Genomic DNA, 18,611 nt, shown 5'->3' with positions numbered 1-18,611 from the left:
CTTGTATGATTCTTTGGTAGTAGTAGCACTTGGGACCCTCATGGGAAGTAGAAGCAAAAAAGAATGCGTCTTCCAATCAGGTTAATGCAAAGCAGGGCAATTCAAGTCCGGAAAATAGACAGCGCCCATTGGACCTGTCCATTTCCCTGCTGCTCAGAGCTATAAGGAAGCATCTCCCAGTTAGGTCAAGCAAAGGCAGGTCAACTCAGGACCATGGACAGCTCCCAATCAGCCTGTCCATTTCTCTGGTGCTGGGAGCTATAAGGAAGCATCTCCCAGTTAGGTCAAGCAAAAGCAGTTCAGCTCAGGACCATGGACAGCTCCCAATTGGCCTGTCCATTTCTCTGGTGCTGGGAGCTATAAAGGAGCTGCTGCTTCAGCAAGTGAGCAGCTCACACTGGACACTTATATAGAGGCTCTCCTCTGTTCTGGCTCTCAGCCAGGCCCTGATCTGGGCAGGTGTTTCCATGTGCTCCTCCCCCCAAGTAGCTTCATATGCAACACTACAGCAGCGGCCTTGAAATGCTTCCTGGTTCGCCGTCTTCATTGCTCCTGGGTGAGGGTTGTGTGTGTGACAGACAGCCAGGATCCCAGGCAGCTGGTGCAGAGATCTCCAGCCCTGGAGCAAAGATATCCAGATCCAACAGCTCTTTGGGGTCACACTGGCAGTGTGAAGATCTGCTGGGAGGGGGCATCCTGCTCCCTCAGCTCTTCTTCTAAGGAAACCGCAGTTTTCTTAGTTTGGACAGGACTGAACCTTGACTGAACCTGCTGGCTGAGCTATGGAAGATTGTTGTAATGGGTCTGTTATGATTGGTTTTAATCTTATTGTTGTAAGCCACTTTGGGTTGCTTTGCAAGGGAAGTGGCTAGATGATGATGGTGATGATGTCTCAGCTAAGGACCAGACTCATCTGAAGTCATCTGACTCAAACCAAATTAGGGCTCTGGATGGCTCCCAGTAGGTCCTGCTGGCTAAGCTATGGAAGATGTTGTCTCAGCCAAGGACCAGAGTCAGCTGAAGGCTTAAAATGCTCTTACAATGTCTCCATCCCCCTGGGAGAACTGTCCCAAGATCTCCCCTTGGGAGAATTAGTGGTGGGAAAGACACTTCTCTATCTGAATCCATAGAAAGCCACAAGCAATCATCATATACAATAAAGGACTAGAAAGATGAATAGTCTAGTATAAGGCATTGTATGTGTGTTCTTCATTGTTTCCCTGCAGAAAAACCATGTTTACAAGAAGACCCTCCAAGCCTTAATCTATCCCATCTCTTGCACAACCCCCCACAACTTTGAGGTGTGGACAGCCACCACACCCACCTACTGTTACGAGTGTGAGGGCCTGCTCTGGGGCATTGCACGTCAAGGGATGCGTTGTACCGAATGCGGGGTGAAGTGTCATGAGAAGTGTCAAGACCTGCTCAACGCCGATTGCTTGCAAAGTGAGGAGAAGCGCCTTGTTTGTTTGGGTTTGTCATGGGAACAGGGACTGTGATGGGCCAGTGTGGATAGGGCATAGAGTTCTGTCTGAACCAGGAGTAATAAAATACAGCCCATAGTTAATTCCCATTTTTATAGACTGTTTTTCTCTAGAGATAGTCACAAAGCAGTTTAAACAACAATCAAAGCAATCCATCAATCAAAACAATAGGGTGTTATTGAAATACTAGATCATTGCTGAAGCTGCTGGGAGATGTCGTCAGGAGATATGAAGTGTCATCAATATGCAGATGACCCCTGAAATCTATCTCTCTGTTCCATCTGAATCAGGAGAGGTGGTTGGGGTGTTAGCCCGGTGCTTGGACATGGTGATAGGTTGGATGAGGGCCAACTAATTGAGGCTGAATCCTGAAAAGAGAGAGGTGTTACATGTCTAGAGTTCTCATGTCGAGGAGGTAGGGAGACAGCCTGTTTTGGATGGACTTGCTCTCCCCTGGAAGGAGCAGGTCTGCAGCTTTGGGGTACTCCTGAATCCAACATTGTCACTGGAGGCTTAGGTGGCCTTTGTGGCAAGGAGTTCCTTTTTCCAGCTACTGCTGTTTGGCCAGCTATGCCCCCTTTTTGACAAAGATGATTTGGGCACTGTTAACATCCTCTGTTAACTTTCAAAGCGGATTATTGCAAGGTGCTCTATATGGGGCTAACTCTTGATGATGACTTGGAAACTTTGTTGTCCAAATTTGTTGTCCAAATGAATAGAATTCACTGTGATTACAATAGTACATGTAACAATGGTAGTAACACCTATTGTGCATCTCTCTGTGCCCAGGAGCAGCGGAGAAAAGTTCTAAGCACGGGGCTGAGGACCGCACGCAGAATATTATCATGGTGCTGAAAGATCGCATGAAGATCCGGGAACGCAATAAGCCTGAGATCTTTGAGCTGATCCAGGAGATCTTTGCCGTCTCCAAGACTACTCACACCCAGCAGATGAAGGCTGTAAAGCAGAGCGTGTTGGATGGCACCTCAAAGTGGTCGGCCAAGATCAGCATCACAGGTATGGCACACTGACTACATTCTTGTCTACTGTATTAAGGCTGTAATTGTACAACAATTGACTTGGCTGCCAACAGGTGGCACTGTGAACTACGGTGTGATGAAGCAGGCAGAGAGGGGACTTGGCTTTGGCAACCTGGTTTTGGCAAGGGCTAAAGGGGAAAGGGTCTATGACTTTGAGGAAGAGGTCTGGTGGGCAATAGGGGCTTGGCGAGCGAAGCAAGCAGGGGTGTAGCCCCTACTTCTTTATACAGAGAGAGAAGACTCCCTTAAAAAAAGAAGATGTATTTTAAATTGTATTTGTTTTTAGTTACTGTAGACCGCCCAGAGAGCTTCAGCTATGGGCGAGTATACAAGTATAATAAATAAATAAATAATAAATATTAAGTTTTGTTAAGTTGGGCACCTCCCTCGTATGGTTATGTTTATCGTACATCTGTTCAGAAAGATCCAGGGGGGGGTTAATTCTGTCTCTGCTGTATTTTTTTAATGTTGCATTTTGTTCTTTTACATTTTGAGAAGATGTGTTATTGGGTGACCATGCAAGTATAGCTAATGAATAAGTAAAAATGATAAAAACCAGGAATTAATCAGGAACATCTGGGAGCAAATGGGAGTAAAAGTTGATGGGTATGCGATGTGCTGCTAAACCAGCTACAGGGAGGATAAGACTATCAATGGCTACTAGCCATGATGGCTATGTTCTGCTCCAGATACCAGTTGCTGGAAACCGCAGGAGGGGAGAGTGCTCTTGCACTCAGGTCCTCCTTGTTGGCTTCCCATGGGCATCTGGTTGGCCACTGTGAGAACAGGATGCTGGACTAGATGGGCCCCCTTTGGCCTGGTCCAGCAGGCTCTTCTGATGTTCTTAGGAATGGAGCAAGCAATAAAACTCAACAATTCAATTCATTAAAAAAGATTTAGGCACAGAGGCCATGCAATCAAAGAATTCTGGAGTTGGAAGGGGCCTATAAGGCCACCGAGTCCAGCCCCCTGCTCAATGCAGGAATCCAGCTTAAAGCAGACCAGACAGGTGGCTGTCCAGCTGCCTCTTGAATGCCTTCAGTGTTGGAGAGCCCACCACCTCCCTAGGTCATTGTCATACCACTGGCTTCCTGTCACTTCAGCCCATTATTCCATGTCCTGCACTCTGGGACAATCGAGAAGAGGTCCTGGGAAAACTTGGGGTAGGGGGACCAGAACATTTTGAAATGAATTTATCTCTTTGTTAAAATCATATACTGTATAGGCAAAAAACCTTGCAGTTTAAGAATGTACCTGTAGCCAACAGATATTTCTATCAAACTTTAAAAAACAGGGAAATTGGGCAGCTATAGTGAATGCACCAGGGGAGCAGGAGACCTGACCTCCTCTCTGAGATATTGTACTGCCCTACAAATTTGTCAAAATGCAAGCACAATTTGGGTTGGTCTCTCACTGTCCAATCCACTTCCTGTGTAGCTTGGAAGTTGTTTGAAATGCTCATAATTTTTTTATAAACTTTGGAAACACAGTACAAGGTGCAAGACAGCTCCATCAAGTCCCCCTTGAAAAATCATTCTCCAGATAGCCAGTGTGACACACACACACACAATTGTATAGCGTGCAGATGGGAAGAGTTGTTTGATATTTGGGATATGTTGGGATATTTAAGAGTTGTTTGAAATGTTAATTTTTTTTCTAAACTTTGGAAACAAGGTAAATATTTAAAAGCAGATGTACCAACACACACATCTACTATATATTTTGGAAAGTTGCTCGCCCACTATGCATTTGGACACTTCTTAAGATACCGTAATCAAATTTTGTGTGATGTTTACAAAAAAAAAAAAAAATTATCAGGGCGTTTAGGGTTTTGAGGACAATGGGGCCACCTCTGTCCCTCAGAACTGAGTCACTGGGAGGTGGGGAGGTGGTCCCCGCCAACCAAACAGGGGATCGCTCTCCAGATAGCGAATGTGACACGCATATGTGAATACAAAATGGGAGGAGGCCATTTTTGCTCAGCCCTCTGAGCGAGCGATTTGGAGAGTTTGTGTGAACTGTTAAACCTTTTCCCCTGCCTCAATCTGTCCACTCACTCTAACTTTCATCTGCTTTCCCCGTTTGTGTCTTTGGGGGTTGTCTCTGGTGGTGGTCGTGGTCTGTTTGTGTGTGTGTGTGTGTGTGTGTGTGTGAATTGTGTGTTTGTGTGCCAGTTGTTTGTGCGCAAGGTCTGCAGGCAAAGGACAAAACAGGGTCCAGCGACCCCTACGTTACCGTTCAGGTTGGGAAGACGAAAAAAAGAACAAAGACCATCTACGGCAATTTGAATCCGATCTGGGAGGAGAACTTCCACTTGTGAGTGGTTCTGAAGACCCTTGTCTCTAACGTGCATTGGATCCAGGAATGGATGAATCTGTCAATTGCGGTTTCACATTTGTTTTATTTAATTAATTGTTTCTTTATTTAATTTTTACCCTCCCCTTCCTCCCAAAAGGGAGCCCAGGGTGGCAAACGAATGAATGAGCACCAAAACCATCTTCAAAACAAACCATCTTCCAAAAAAAGAATCTATTAAAAAAGAAGTCTTTAAAATAAAACATGGCTTAAAAAACAAATCTTCAAAAACACCTTAAAAAACAGTTTCAGTACAAATGCTGACTGGGACAAGGTGTTTTTCCAGTTTTAAATTCAGTTCTCCACATTTCCTAGCTGCTTATTGCTACTGTTATTTTAAATGCTCATGAAAATTCATCAGTATGTTAATGTGGGTTTCTCCTAATAAATCACAAAGCCTTGGGAAGAGTGAATTTCAAAGGACAGCTGTATTTATTTGAGAAGTGTTAATTAGGTAGTTTCTCATTAAAATGCAAACAAGATGGAAGTTTATTTGACTCAGACAGGGGAGCTGTCCTGCAGGAGGAAGGCCATCCTTCGAAATCCACAGTTCTTAGAATTTTGTAATAGAGTCCAAATATTGTGGGCAAGAATGCATGTATTAGCAGTAGTGTGGTGGCAAATTCAGAAGTGCAGAGTCCCTTCATGATTGACATGATAGCCCCCTCACAGCCACATCCCCTGTCCACTTTCCCTTGTCTCCCTTGCTCTCCCTGTCATCTTGTGAGTGCGCACTCCATGACAGCAGATGTCCCTATGAGCCAATCAGAGTGAAAGAAGTTATGTCAGCCACTGAGAAGACTCTTATCACTGAGAAGAGTTTTCTCAGTAGCTAACACTCAATGTTGTGTGTTAGCTACTGAGAAAAGTCTTCTCAGTGGCTGACTCAACTCCTTTCACTCTGATTGGCTACAGTCAGCACGAAAGGATAAGAATTCTTCTCATTTTATGCTGATTGGCATGCACATAGGGACCTGGCTGGGACCCTGCTCCCAAAAAAGTAAAGGGTCTATGATCCCAGACAGTTACACCTCTGTATATTAGTGAAAATAACATATAAGAATACATTGTGTTGGGTGAAATAGCTGTGCAGAAATGTGTATATGAGGCAAAATTGCTTTGCAAAACAAAAACAAATTGGTTTATTAGGCAAACTCTGTGCTAAAATGCTGATAAATTTTCATGAGGACTTGTTTCACTTTTGATGCCAACTTACGTTGAAACGTGGGGAACTGAAAGAAAAGAAGAAACGGAAGGTAAAATGGACAGATTAACCCATCCTTACCCCTTGGAGAAATTGAGTCCAGGGTTTGGTCTCCTCTCAGGGAGGGATCCCCATCTCGGGAGGTCTCTGGTTTGAGGGGCTCCAGATCTCTCCCTTTACACTAGTGTCCAAGTAATGCTCATAGCTGGGAAAGAAGTGATGATATTAAACCAGCCTTGGTTGGTGACATTGCCTCCTTCCCTTCCCTATCTTCCTCCACAACCAGTGAATGCCATAACTCCTCCGATCGCATCAAGGTCCGCGTCTGGGATGAAGACGACGACATAAAGTCTAGGGTGAAGCAGCGCTTTAAGAGAGAATCCGACGACTTCCTTGGCCAGACTATCATAGAGGTGCGGACCCTGAGCGGGGAGATGGACGTCTGGTACAATCTGGGTAAGCAACTGTGCAAACACAAGGGAGCTGCTGGCCCTCAGCCAGGCCAGAGTCTGGGCTGTCAGGTTCTGGGGCCACAGGGAGCTCTCCATCCATCCAAGTGGGCCAGTGGCAGGCGCAGAGTCCAAACTGGGCCAAAGTAAGGTCTAGGTCTAGAGAGAAAAGAACCAACAGCTGCCACCACTGAGATGTTTCTGGACTCTAGCTCTCATCAGCCCCAACCAGCATGGCCAATGATCAAGAAGGACAGGAGGTGGAATCCAGCAACTTCTGGAGAGCTACAGATTCCCCATCCCCAATCTGAGAAGAGGCATTCCCTAGCCTCAGGAGAGAATGCCTCTTCTGAAAAGAGACATTCTTCCATTTTTATGCATGCAAGAGATGGAAGAATTCCTCTGTTTAGGAGGCACAACCTCCCGGAAGAAGGGAATGTTTCTTCTTGGATCAAAGATGGGGAAACCCTCCATCCCTCCAGAGGTTGTTGGATTCCAACTCCCAGCTGCCAGCATGGCCAGTGGTCAGAGAAGACAAGGAGAGTTGGGGATCCAGCGACATCTGGAAGGCACCAGGTTTCCCCACCTTAATCTAGAGCAGAAATAAAGAAAATCAGGTAGGAAGTAGAAATGTAGGAAGCTCCCTTATACTTAGTCAGACCGTTGGTTGGTCTAGCTCAGTATTGCCTACACTGGCTGTCAGCAGCTCTCCAGGGTTTCAGGCAGGAGTCTCTGTCAGACCCTTACTCTGGGTCTGGTCTCATAACGGATCTCTCACACTGGCCCCAGCACAGGTCTCTCATGATCCCACTACTAGGTGCCACCACCTGACACTCTGTAATGCAGTACTGCCCTGAGATTGTGCTTTAGTTTCCCCCTGACTGATTGCCTGGGTGCACTTACAGGCCACAACCCCCCTGTGTTTTTCTGCCTTCAAAAATTACATCCCTGGGTTGCTTTGGATACCTGCTGCTGTTACACGGTCCCTTCGCCGTTGCCACCATTGATGCTGTTCCCAGCTTTGGTATTTGCTCTGCCCACCTTTCCGGTCCGCAATATCCAAGCCAAGGATCAGGCGTGTTGTTAAACCAAAACTATTTATTTATTAACACAAGGAATAAACAAGATTACTTCAAGTTCAGTCAACATACGTGTGGTTACATATAATAGTTTTCTCTTGATCTATTGTTGTTGAAATGTGCCTTCAAGTCGATTATGACTTATGACGACCCTATGAATCAGCTACCTCCAATAGCATCTCTTATAAACCACGCTGTTCAGTTCTTGTAAGTTCAGGTCTGAGGAATCAATCCATCTCTTGTTTGGCCTTCCTCTTTTTCTACTCCCTTCTGTTTTTCCCAGCATTATTCTCTTGATCTATCTTAGTCCTTAAACCTGCCTCACTACCCGCCTAAACACAGATCCACCCCTCCAAAACCCAGAACCAACAACCAACAACTCTCCCCTCTCCAACTGTCATCCTCTCATTTATACCTTCAATCACCCAGACACTCAGCCAATCACAACTCAGCATTCCTCAACCTTCCAACCTATGTACTCCCCGCTCTCATTCACTCTACTTACCACATTTACCCTACAAAACGGACACTTACCATAATTACTGTACAACATTTACAAGGGCATCACAGCCTCTCCCAGTCCTACCTGCTGGGGATTGAACCTGGCCTTCTCCGTGCGAGGACAGTGCTCTGCCACTGAGCTATGGCCCCTTCCCCCAGAGTCCCCATGCCAGCAATGGCTAAGGAGTGAGCGCTGGAATTTAGACTTTATAGCCTCTGGTGTGCCCTAATTGGCCCCCGGGTGTCAGCTGACAGAATGCTCAGGCAAGGCAGGTATTGCAGCCTAAATGGCGCCCTTGAGGCACGGAGGTCCTTCTCAGGCTTGCAATAGGAACAGGGCAAGGGTCTCATTCACTCTAGGTTAACCCTGCAGGGGGCACATGTCCCCTGCCAGGAGTAGATGTGGCCACCCCCACACACTCTCATGCACACACAGGCAGACATAGACAGGCACACAGGCACAGCGCTGCCTCCTTCTCAGCTGATCCATGCAACTTATGTTGGTGGGAGGGCAGTTTTTGTGGAGGGGACAATTGGTGTTATCCAGCAGGGTGCTGAGCTTCATCTATCACCATGCTGGGTACTTTAAAAAAAAATTGCCATGGCTGCCAAAATTGGTGGGGTCTTGGGAGTGTGGACATAAAAACTGACCGAGAGGAGCAGATCAGGCCGTAAACTGGGGTTCCTCCACCCTGCAGTAGAGCACTGGTGGAGAAAGGCGGTAAGGCAGAATTTGACCAGGTTCGAGACCTCTCAAGGTGCCTTTGTGGGGAATCCTGCAGGAAAGGTTGAGGGAACTGGGTCATTGATTGTTCTCTCCATGCTAGTTCTCGGCATGCTCGTGTTTGCACATGTTCCACAAGTGTAATACTTTCTCTCCTGTACTCTCTCACCCCTGGGCCATTTTAGACAAGCGAACGGACAAATCGGCGGTCTCCGGGGCTATCCGCTTGCACATCAGCGTGGAGATAAAAGGCGAGGAGAAAGTGGCTCCATACCACGTGCAATATACTTGCCTCCATGAGGTGAGTGGGGCGTGAGGTGGTGGTGCCACCTCTTTTGTGGAATCGCATATCCCTGCCACAAATGCACATACCCTAGTAATGACAGGACAACTTGCCTCAGCTCATTTCAGAATTGACTGGGAATCATCTCTCTCTCTCTCTCTCTCTCTCTCCTCCCCCCTCCCAAAATTTGGATAATCTGGATGACAGAGCTTAAATGTGCCCCCTATGCACTCATGAGCCTCCCAGTCCTCTTACAGATGCATTCTTCTTCCTTTACCCAAATCTTACCCTGTGGTGATATCAATGGCAGCCACAACTGAGATGTCTCGGTCTTTGTCTCTCCCTGAAGATGTTTGGAATACTAAAATGGCATCATTCTGGATGCCAAGGTCCCTGACATTTCCCAGGCCTCCTTCCACCTGAAATCCTGTTGTGTTCAAACATCACAACGAGTTCTTTTTTTAATAAAGTTAACAAATGTAACAATAAATAAATGGAGATTCCTTGCTGATCTGAGCATGCTCAGAAGCTTGGTTTTGGTGCCAAGACAGAAAAGAACTTCTTGGGAGACAGAATGGATGCTCAATTCATAACACAGCCAAACATGATGACCTGCAGAGGTCTGCATGTCGAACTGGGTAATATCACAAACTACAGTTGACGTCCCTACCATCTGTCTCTGTTTTCCCATTTGGAAGAGCCTCCTCCTCCTCCTCCTCCCCAGTTGCACGACTCTTCATTTTCATTTTTCTTTCCTCCTCCTAAACGGCACGCTAGAACCTCTTCCATTTCGTGACGGACATCCAGAACAACGGCGTGGTGAAAATCCCAGATGCGAAGGGCGACGATGCTTGGAAAGTATACTTCGACGAAACTGCTCAGGAGATTGTGGATGAATTTGCTATGAGATATGGAGTGGAGTCCATCTATCAGGCCATGACGTGAGTCTTTGTGGGGGGGAAACCCCAAGCTGGAGATGGGCTGCACCAGAGGGTGGGGGACTTCTGGCCTGTAAGTCAAATGCGGCCCTCCAGTCCTCTCTATCAGGCCCTCCAGATGTTAATCAGGCCACCTTTTTAGATTGCTTTTGTTGTTGCTGTTGTGAAAATGATGTGTCGGTGTGTTTGCCCCTTGTAGAACTCAGCAGGGAAGAGGATGGGGACAGAACTAGAATAACTTGGCTCCACCTGCTATTTGGGTTCCCTGCCTTCCAGCCCCAGTGAGCACCAGCCACCACTGGCAGCTGCCCCACTCTGCCTAATGGTAGGGCCTTGACAATAGATGCATAATACGAACCTTACTTCTAGCACGTTGGTGGCACATCAGCGGTGTTCAGTGTGCCGTTTTGAAAGCCACCAAGCAACAAAGAAGTTCACCCAAGCTTGCTCTGGATCCCTGTAAGGATTCTGTTAATCACTTAAAAATATATACATGTTTGGGGTTGAGATGGATGATTTCAACGAGTCCCCTTCCAGCCTCTGATTTGGGACCCTGCACCTGGAGGTGAGAAACCCGCTCTGCTGGCCAGATGAGTCCCCTTTGTTAGTTTTTGTTAGCCAGGTGGGTTAATGGGCCTCTCAAGTGCCCATTAACTGGTGTATGGGCCAGGGAGATCCTGTTGTTATTGGAACTATTCAGGAGAGCCCCCACTCCTGGGACCAAAGAGAAGTTTGTGTTTTTGAGGGAGTCAGAGGGAAGGCTGGGAGCTGGAGGCATGCAGAGAGGTTGGCTCCCTGCACCATGGCTTTAGGGTGCCTCCTGTAAGCCTGATGGAAAAGCAAGATATTGGATTGCTGATGCTTTGAACCCCTCCATCTTAAGCTCAGGTTGGAATGTGTGTAAATAAATGCAACACACGCGATTGTGATTAACAAAAAAAGAAAGGTTTTTATTGTAATATCATAATGTTTTGGCTTCCGCCTTCATCAGCTGCTAATATACAAACAAGGCCCCGCTGTGCCAATGTGTCCAGGGAGTATGTCCAAAAGTTCTCCCTCTTAGTCAATGCTGCTGGATCTGTTGGCATCTCTGTAGCTGTTATGGAAATGTCCAACAGGCTGTGGCCCTCAGTGTCGAAATGTTTTGCAACTGGTTGCAAACCAAGCCAAACCGAAAAGTAGGTCCCAACACACTGACATTCGGAAGAACAAGAACAAGGAATTGGGAACCAAAAAATGAATTCACAACAGCCTCTAATAAGGATGTGGCTTTATAAAAAAAATTCCGAAATTAAAAACATATACACAACTATCATAGCTGATTGAGCATGAGTAAATATACCCACCTTATAAAATACAATATGATCAGGGGACTAGAAACCAAGCCCTATGAGGAGAGACTGAAAGAACTGGGCATGTTTAGCCTGGAGAAGAGAAGACTGAGGGGAGATATGAGAGCACTCTTTGTGTACTTGAAAGGTTGTCACACAAGGGAGGACCAGGATCTCTTCTCAGTCATCCCAGAGTGCAGGACATGAATAGGCTCAAGTTACAGGAAGCCAGATTCCAGCTGAACATCAGGAAAAATGTCCTAACTATTAGAGCAGTAAGACAATAGAACTAATGACCCAGGGAGGTGGTCTCCAACCCTGGAGGCCTTCAAGAAGCAGCTGGACAGCCGCCTGTCGGGAATGCTTTGATTTGTATTCCTGCATTGAGCAGGGGGTTGGACTTGATGGCCTTATAGGCCCCTTCCAACTCTACTATTCTATTATTCTATTCTATGATTTTATGATCAAAACATATGCATATGCAACTAGTTGCTCCACATTTGCAGCTGTGCCAGGAAAGCAGGCAAATGTGAACATTCACACAGTTAACTCGACTCTTTTGCATGATTTCCTCCTGATGATAAGCCTCAGTTCATGAACTCTTTCCCTTGAGAAGCTGAGCCCTCCCCTTCCTTTGACCGGGAGGAAAGGAATGCCCAACTGCTGGCCGTTTCCAAAAGAGAGGAGAGATGAGCATATTAAAATCCCAGCGGGCAAGATTCTTCTTTTGTTCTCGCCCTTGAGACAGAAAACACAAATCTGCCAGGGAAACCAAGGCCCTTAGAGTGCCACCCCATTGGGGGTCTAGTGCAACTCTGACTGAGGGGTCCTGATCCACCGATCAAAGGGGGGTTGTGAGCTTTCTTTGCTTTGCTTTGAATGTTTATGGTCTGCATCTCTATTCCATCAATAACAGTTCTTTTTCGTTCACACAAAGTGGACTTGTTCAATGTTGGTATCCCGGAATCTGTTTGGAGTGGGCTCTGAGTCATCCCAACTTCAGCATCTTTCCTCGTTCTTCTCTCGTATTCTAGGCACTTTGCCTGCCTCTCCTCAAAATACATGTGCCCTGGGGTGCCTGCAGTCATGAGCACCCTCTTGGCCAATATCAATGCTTACTATGCCCACACCACTGCCTCTACCAACGTTTCTGCCTCTGACCGTTTTGCCGCTTCCAATTTCGGGGTAAGTCCGATGGTGCGTAGAACACTCATTTCTTACTTTTACCCTCTATCCTTTTTTTCCAGGAGGGGGGAAGGGGGGTGCATGGTGGTAGAGAGGGCCCTACCAAAAATGTCACTGCAGAGTGCAACATTCTTCTGATTTGGCATGAGAAAAAAAACTTCCTAGTTGTTCCTCTCCATCCCCACCAGAGCAATTTTGTTGATCACAATTTTGCCAAAAGGTATAGAGCGGGAATTTGGTAAGCATCCTGCTTTGGGACTTTCTGTGACAACAGGAAAGAGCTGGAAAGAATGTGCATGCAACTTCAAGACTACAAAAACCATGATGCAGTGTGACTGGGAGTAAGCCATGATGCAGTATGACTGGGAAACAAAGATGGCCTCCAACTATATCGCTGCTAAATAAATATAATTTAGTGAGAGATGAATTGTTGGAAATATTATCTTGTCTAATCTCTGGTGACTTTTTTGCTAGAGCCCCCTGTAGCGGTTGTCACAACCCGAAACCTGACTATAGTTTCCTGGCTTAGTGGGTCTAAGACACTGAAATTATTAGAAGTGCCATTGTTTTCTAAATAATACAATATCTATTTCAACCTGCCTTCCTCCAGGGAGCTCAGGGTTGCGTACATGGAGAAAAAGGCTACCAATAGCTACTAGCCATGATGGCTATGCTCAGCCTCCATAGGTAGAGGCAGGATGCTTCTGGACACCAGTTGCTGGAAACCACAGGAGGGGAGAGTGCTTTTTGCACTCAAGTCCTGCTTGCGGGTTTCCCAGAAGAGGTATCTGGCTGGCTGCTGTGTGAACAGGATGCTGGACTAGATGGGCCACTGGCCTGATCCAGAAGTCTCTTCTGATGTTCTGATGTTCAGAAGAGATCCAGGGCTTGGGTTTGAAGCACGCGATCCATCCACCTGGATGAAGTTAAGCAGGTTTGGCTCTGGACAGGGTTGGGATGACAGACCGTCTGAGGACCTCCCGTACACCACCTTGAGTTCCATTGATGGAAGAAAAGGCATAATATACATGAAAATGATGGCGATGATTTCCAAGAATCGAGAAGCAAAGCCTGTAATATCTCCTTGCTTCTCTCCACGGTGAAGACAATTCTGTTTTTCATTTTGCAGAACTTTCTGACTTCTGTTATGAGGGAGGGAAGCGGTGGTGGATTTGTAGCCCTGGTTGTGGCCCTGTTGATATATAGATGCACACAGACGACAATTAAGCCAGGAAGGCTTCAGAAGGGTGACGGGATGTGTCATGTGAAAGAGGCATAGCAGAGTATGGAAGGAAGCTGTTCTCAAGTTCATTTCCCTCTGTGCAATGACACTTGCTCGCCAGGGCTGAAAAGCGAATATCTAATACAGTTTACTCTGCTATTGACATATTTGGGTCCCTACTTTGGACAAGACGGTGGAGAGTTGAATGCAGATGGGACGCAGTCCGGAAGTCAGAGGGCTTAGCACTGAGCAGGAAAGGAGCTGTCTGGAAGGAAGCCAGATTGAGAGCAAGATTAGCCAACCTTGTTCAGAATAGGTCCGCGCAGCGGAAGCTGGTGGCTCCATGGAGCATGGAATCCACAATGGGTTTTTCTAGGAGCTTTCCAAGGTGTCCCTGGGAAAACCCAGAGTGGATTCCACCGCCCCGCTGACATGGAGTCGCCAGCCTCTACTGGGTCTGCATTCAGAATAGGTCCAGGAAAGGAAAGGGCCAGCACAGAAGGCATGACTGGAGTTCCAGCTGAGCCAAAACCCAGCAGGAAGAAGGTGCTGGCAGGCAGCAGGATGAGGCCTCAGACTACAGGCGTGGGGAACCTTTCACCCTCCAGATGTTGCTGAACTACAGCTCCCATCATCCCTGGCCATTGGCCACATTTATCAGGGCTGATGGGAGTTATAGTTCAACAACATCTAGAAGGTTAAGAGTTCCCTACACCTAGACTACCTTTACCCAGTGCCCCAACAAGGAACTACCAGATTGCATTCATTGGGGGAACAGAGTGTGATGTAACACCCTGTCCATAATAAATAACGGTGACTGAGCAATCCAGTGGTTGTGGCTATTTGTGGAGAGGAAGAGAAGAGCCAGGGCCGTGGACACAGGGCTTTCTGATGTACTCCTGCCCATGGAAGCCCAACACTTGGTTTGAGATCTAGCTACTAGCCACAGTGTCTAAGCTCTGGGTCCATATTCAGGGGTGGTATGCTTCCAAATACCAGTTGCTGGAAACTGCAGGAGGGGAGAGTGCTCTTTTTGCTCAGATCCTGCATGTAAACTTCCCAAAGGCATCTGATTGGCCACTGTGAGAATGGGATGCTTGGCTACATGTGCCGCCAGCCTGATCCAGCAGGCTCTTCTTCTTATGCATAATATGCAGCTTTAAGACTACAAAATCCCATGGTGCAGTGTGAGCAAGTGCAAAGTCCCCATGCATAGAAACAGCTGGCAGCCATGCGGGGTTCAGTTCTGGTGTGCTGTTCCACAGCAGCCAAATCTCAACATTCACCCAACTGTATGGGGGTAGGGGGTGGAGGAGTACAGGATTCTCAGGGAGGCACATATCAGTTGCACTGGGGAAAGTGACCTTGAATTGTGGCCCTTCCTGATGATTCTGCCATGGCATTTTATCTTAACAGGAGTTTTTAAATGCAGGCTTTTCTTCTTCCTCGTGCATTTGCCAACAGTCAACAGCAGAGGCATGATCACACACGCTTTGGGGGGGGATCTGTGGTTAGAAGCTATTGCTAACATGTGGCACTGAATACTAAAGAGCACTAACAGTTCCTCCAAGGTCAATGAAGGCAACTGAATGCAAGCAACCTGATAGCAAATGTCACGCAAATTTGCAGGAAGTATGGGGGCGTGGTGGCATGATTTCCTTGACTGCTACCATGATGAGTGTGTGTTAACAAGCCTCTGGCTCCGCTCCTGTATATAATCAATTCTGTTTTGCAGTTAGTGATGTGTTTTCTTGCCTCGTTTCTTCATCGCAGCTTCAAAAAAAAAACCGTTTTGATAAAGCAAATGTTAGGCTTTGTACAAACCTTCTTTCTTTCTTCTTTTTCCCTCTCAGAGAGAGTCTAAAATTTGGGTGTTTTCCCTCTCCCCCCCAAAAAACCAGACTGTGTCGCTTTAACCCTCTGTGTGCCGGTGCTAAGGCGTGCTACGGAGGCTGTGTTGTGGCGGATGCGCACCTGTGTTCTTTTTGTTGCAAGGATTGCTTTTTTTGTTGTCTCTTGCACATTAGCGTTAGGGGAAGATGCAGGATTGGGGGAGGGAGGGAGGAGTCAGCTAAGGGCAGGAGCGGGGAGCGGAGATGGTGGGGGGTCAGAGGGATGTAGGAAGATCACTCTGGGTGGGTCTGCATTGGGAGCGGAAGCCAGATACTGAAGGTTACCCAAGGACAGCCAAAGATATTTTGCTACCTGGGGAAATAGACGTGATGGTGCTGCCCTCCCTCTTCCATGTACACAACTGAACAGCACTGGGCAGTTGGACAGCGCATAAGGCAACCAAGCTGGCAATTGAATTTCACTTCAGCACTGGGCGATTGGACAGCACACAAGCCAACCTAGATGGAAATTGAATCTCACTTCAGCACTGGGTGATTGGACAGCTCCTTCTAGCCTCCTGACTGGCTTAGGTGGGAGGGAGGACCATGTAGACCACAGGGCAGCTGGGTCCACTCCCCACTTCCCAGCACCTGCCACCTGAGGCTGACTCCTCACTTGGTCTCATGCTGGGGCTGGCCCTTGGAGACACAAGGCCCTATGGGATGGACATTCTGCCTATCTCGGAGGGTTACATAAGAACATAAGAACATAAGAAGAGCCTGCTGGATCAGGCCAGTGGCCCATTTAGTCCAGCATCCTGTTCTCACAGTGACCAACCAGGTGCCTGGGGGAAGCCCGCAAGCAGGACCCGAGTGCAAGAACACTCTCCCCTCCTGAGGCTTCCGGCAACTGGTTTTCAGAAGCATGCTGCCTCTGACTAGGGTGGCAGAGCACAGCCATCATGGCTAGTAGCCATTGATAGCCCTGTCCTCCATGAATTTGTCTAATCTTCTTTTAAAGCCATCCAAGCTGCTGGCCATTACTGCATCTTGTGGGAGCAAATTCCATAGTTTAACTATGCGCTGAGTAAAGAAGTACTTCCTTTTGTCTGTCCTGAATCTTCCAACATTCAGCTTCTTTGAATGTCCACGACTTCTAGTTTTATGAGAGAGGGAGAAGAACTTTTCTCTATCCACTTTCTCAATGCCATGCATAATTTTATACACTTCTATCATGTCTCCTCTGACCCGCCTTTTCTCTTAACTAAAAAGCCCCAAATGCTGCAACCTTTCCCCGTAAGGGAGTCGCTCCATCCCCTTGATCATTCTGGTTGCCCTCTTCTGAACCTTTTCCAACTCTAGAATATCCTTTTTGAGATGAGGCGACCAGAACTGTACACAGTATTCCAAATGCGGCCGCACCATAGATTTATACAACGGCATTATGATATCGGCTGTTTTATTTTCAATACCTTTCCTAATGATCGCTAGCATGGAATTTGCCTTTTTCACAGCTGCCGCACACTGGGTCAACATTTTCATTGTGCTGTCCACTACAACCCCGAGGTGTCTCTCCTGGTCAGTCACCGCCAGTTCAGACCCCATGAGCGTATATGTGAAATTAAGATTTTTTGCTCCAATATGCATAATTTTACACTTGTTTATATTGAATTGCATTTGCCATTTTTCCGCCCATTCACTCAGTTTGGAGAGGTCTTTTTGGAGCTCTTCGCAATCCCTTTTTGTTTTAACAACCCTGAACAATTTAGTGTCGTCAGCAAACTTGGCCACTTCACTGCTCACTCCTAATTCTAGGTCATTAATGAACAAGTTGAAAAGTACAGGTCCCAATACCGATCCTTGAGGGACTCCACTTTCTACAGCCCTCCATTGGGTTGTGTCCAATGTTAGTCCTACTCAGAGTGGGCCCATTGAAATGAATCGACATGCTTCACTTAGAGCCATTCATTTCAATAGGTCTGCTTTGAGCAGAACTTAAACTGGATTCGACCCAAAGGGACAGAGGGTTACATTCAACTAAGTCCTCCTCAGAATCGACCCACTGAAATTAATGAACCTAAGTTATTGTTTTTTAAAATAAAATTTATATACCACTTGATTGCTAAAAAAAAGTTTAAGCAGTTTACAAGAAATATTAAAATTTTCAATAAAACAATTAAAAACAAGTCATTAAAACATTTTAAAAACAATTAAAACAACTAGCTTAAAAGATTAAGTCAGTTAATGAACCTATTAACTTCAGTGGGCCTACTTGGAGTACAACTAGCACTGAATACCAACCCAAGGAATTTGGAATAGATAATATAACTAAGTGTGAGGAATAGCAACATTTATTGTTGCTCAGGGCGGCAAACAAAAGCACAAAAATACTTAAAACATCATAGAAACAGACATTAATACACATTAAAATAAAACATCTTTTAAAACATTTTTAAAGCTTTCAAGATTGTAAGAATTATTGCCAGCAGCTCTTTATTAATTTATTCATTATTTATTTATTTGGGATGGAATTCAACACTAGTCATACTCAGAGTAGACCCTTTCAAGTTAATGGACATTACTAAGTTAGATTCATTAATTTCAATGGGTTTACTCTAAGTAGGACTAGTTTTGGACACAGCTTTGTTTTAACAAGATTTATGTATCACTTCATCCACTTTAGACAGAACCCTAACCACAGGAGGAAGCGATGGCCGCCAACTTGGATGGCTTCCACAGAGGATTAGACAAAGGCATGGAGGATCAGGCTATCAGTAGCTAATAACCTTGACGGATATGTTCTCTGTCGGAAGCAGTATGCCTCTGAATGCCAGTTGCTGGGAATCACAAGTGGGGGAGAGCTGCTGTTGTGCTCAGGTCCTCCTTTCGGGATTCCCAGAAGGGGCATCTGGCTGGCTGCTGTGAGGACAGGAGGCTGAATTAGATGGCCCGATCCAGGATACTCTTCTTACATTCTTAATACA

General features: G+C 46.4%; 1 protein-coding gene across 1 annotated transcript in view; it reads left to right on the top strand.

The window, feature by feature from the left end:
• LOC133372771 (protein unc-13 homolog A-like) overlaps positions 1 to 18,611 on the top strand; it is a 115,090-nt gene that overhangs the window by 47,388 nt on the left and 49,091 nt on the right. Inside the window, exons 13-19 of the mRNA XM_061601834.1 lie at positions 1,227 to 1,446; positions 2,274 to 2,501; positions 4,699 to 4,840; positions 6,370 to 6,539; positions 9,022 to 9,137; positions 9,897 to 10,060; positions 12,423 to 12,573. Of these exons, the coding sequence (XP_061457818.1) occupies positions 1,227 to 1,446; positions 2,274 to 2,501; positions 4,699 to 4,840; positions 6,370 to 6,539; positions 9,022 to 9,137; positions 9,897 to 10,060; positions 12,423 to 12,573 (1,191 nt within the window). The remainder of the gene's footprint in view (positions 1 to 1,226; positions 1,447 to 2,273; positions 2,502 to 4,698; positions 4,841 to 6,369; positions 6,540 to 9,021; positions 9,138 to 9,896; positions 10,061 to 12,422; positions 12,574 to 18,611) is intronic.

This window comes from Rhineura floridana, chromosome 18, assembly GCF_030035675.1.
Source record: "Rhineura floridana isolate rRhiFlo1 chromosome 18, rRhiFlo1.hap2, whole genome shotgun sequence".
NCBI classification, from domain to species: domain Eukaryota; kingdom Metazoa; phylum Chordata; class Lepidosauria; order Squamata; family Rhineuridae; genus Rhineura; species Rhineura floridana.
Note: the sequence above shows the minus strand (reverse complement) of the source record. Positions and strands in the feature narration are given on the sequence as shown.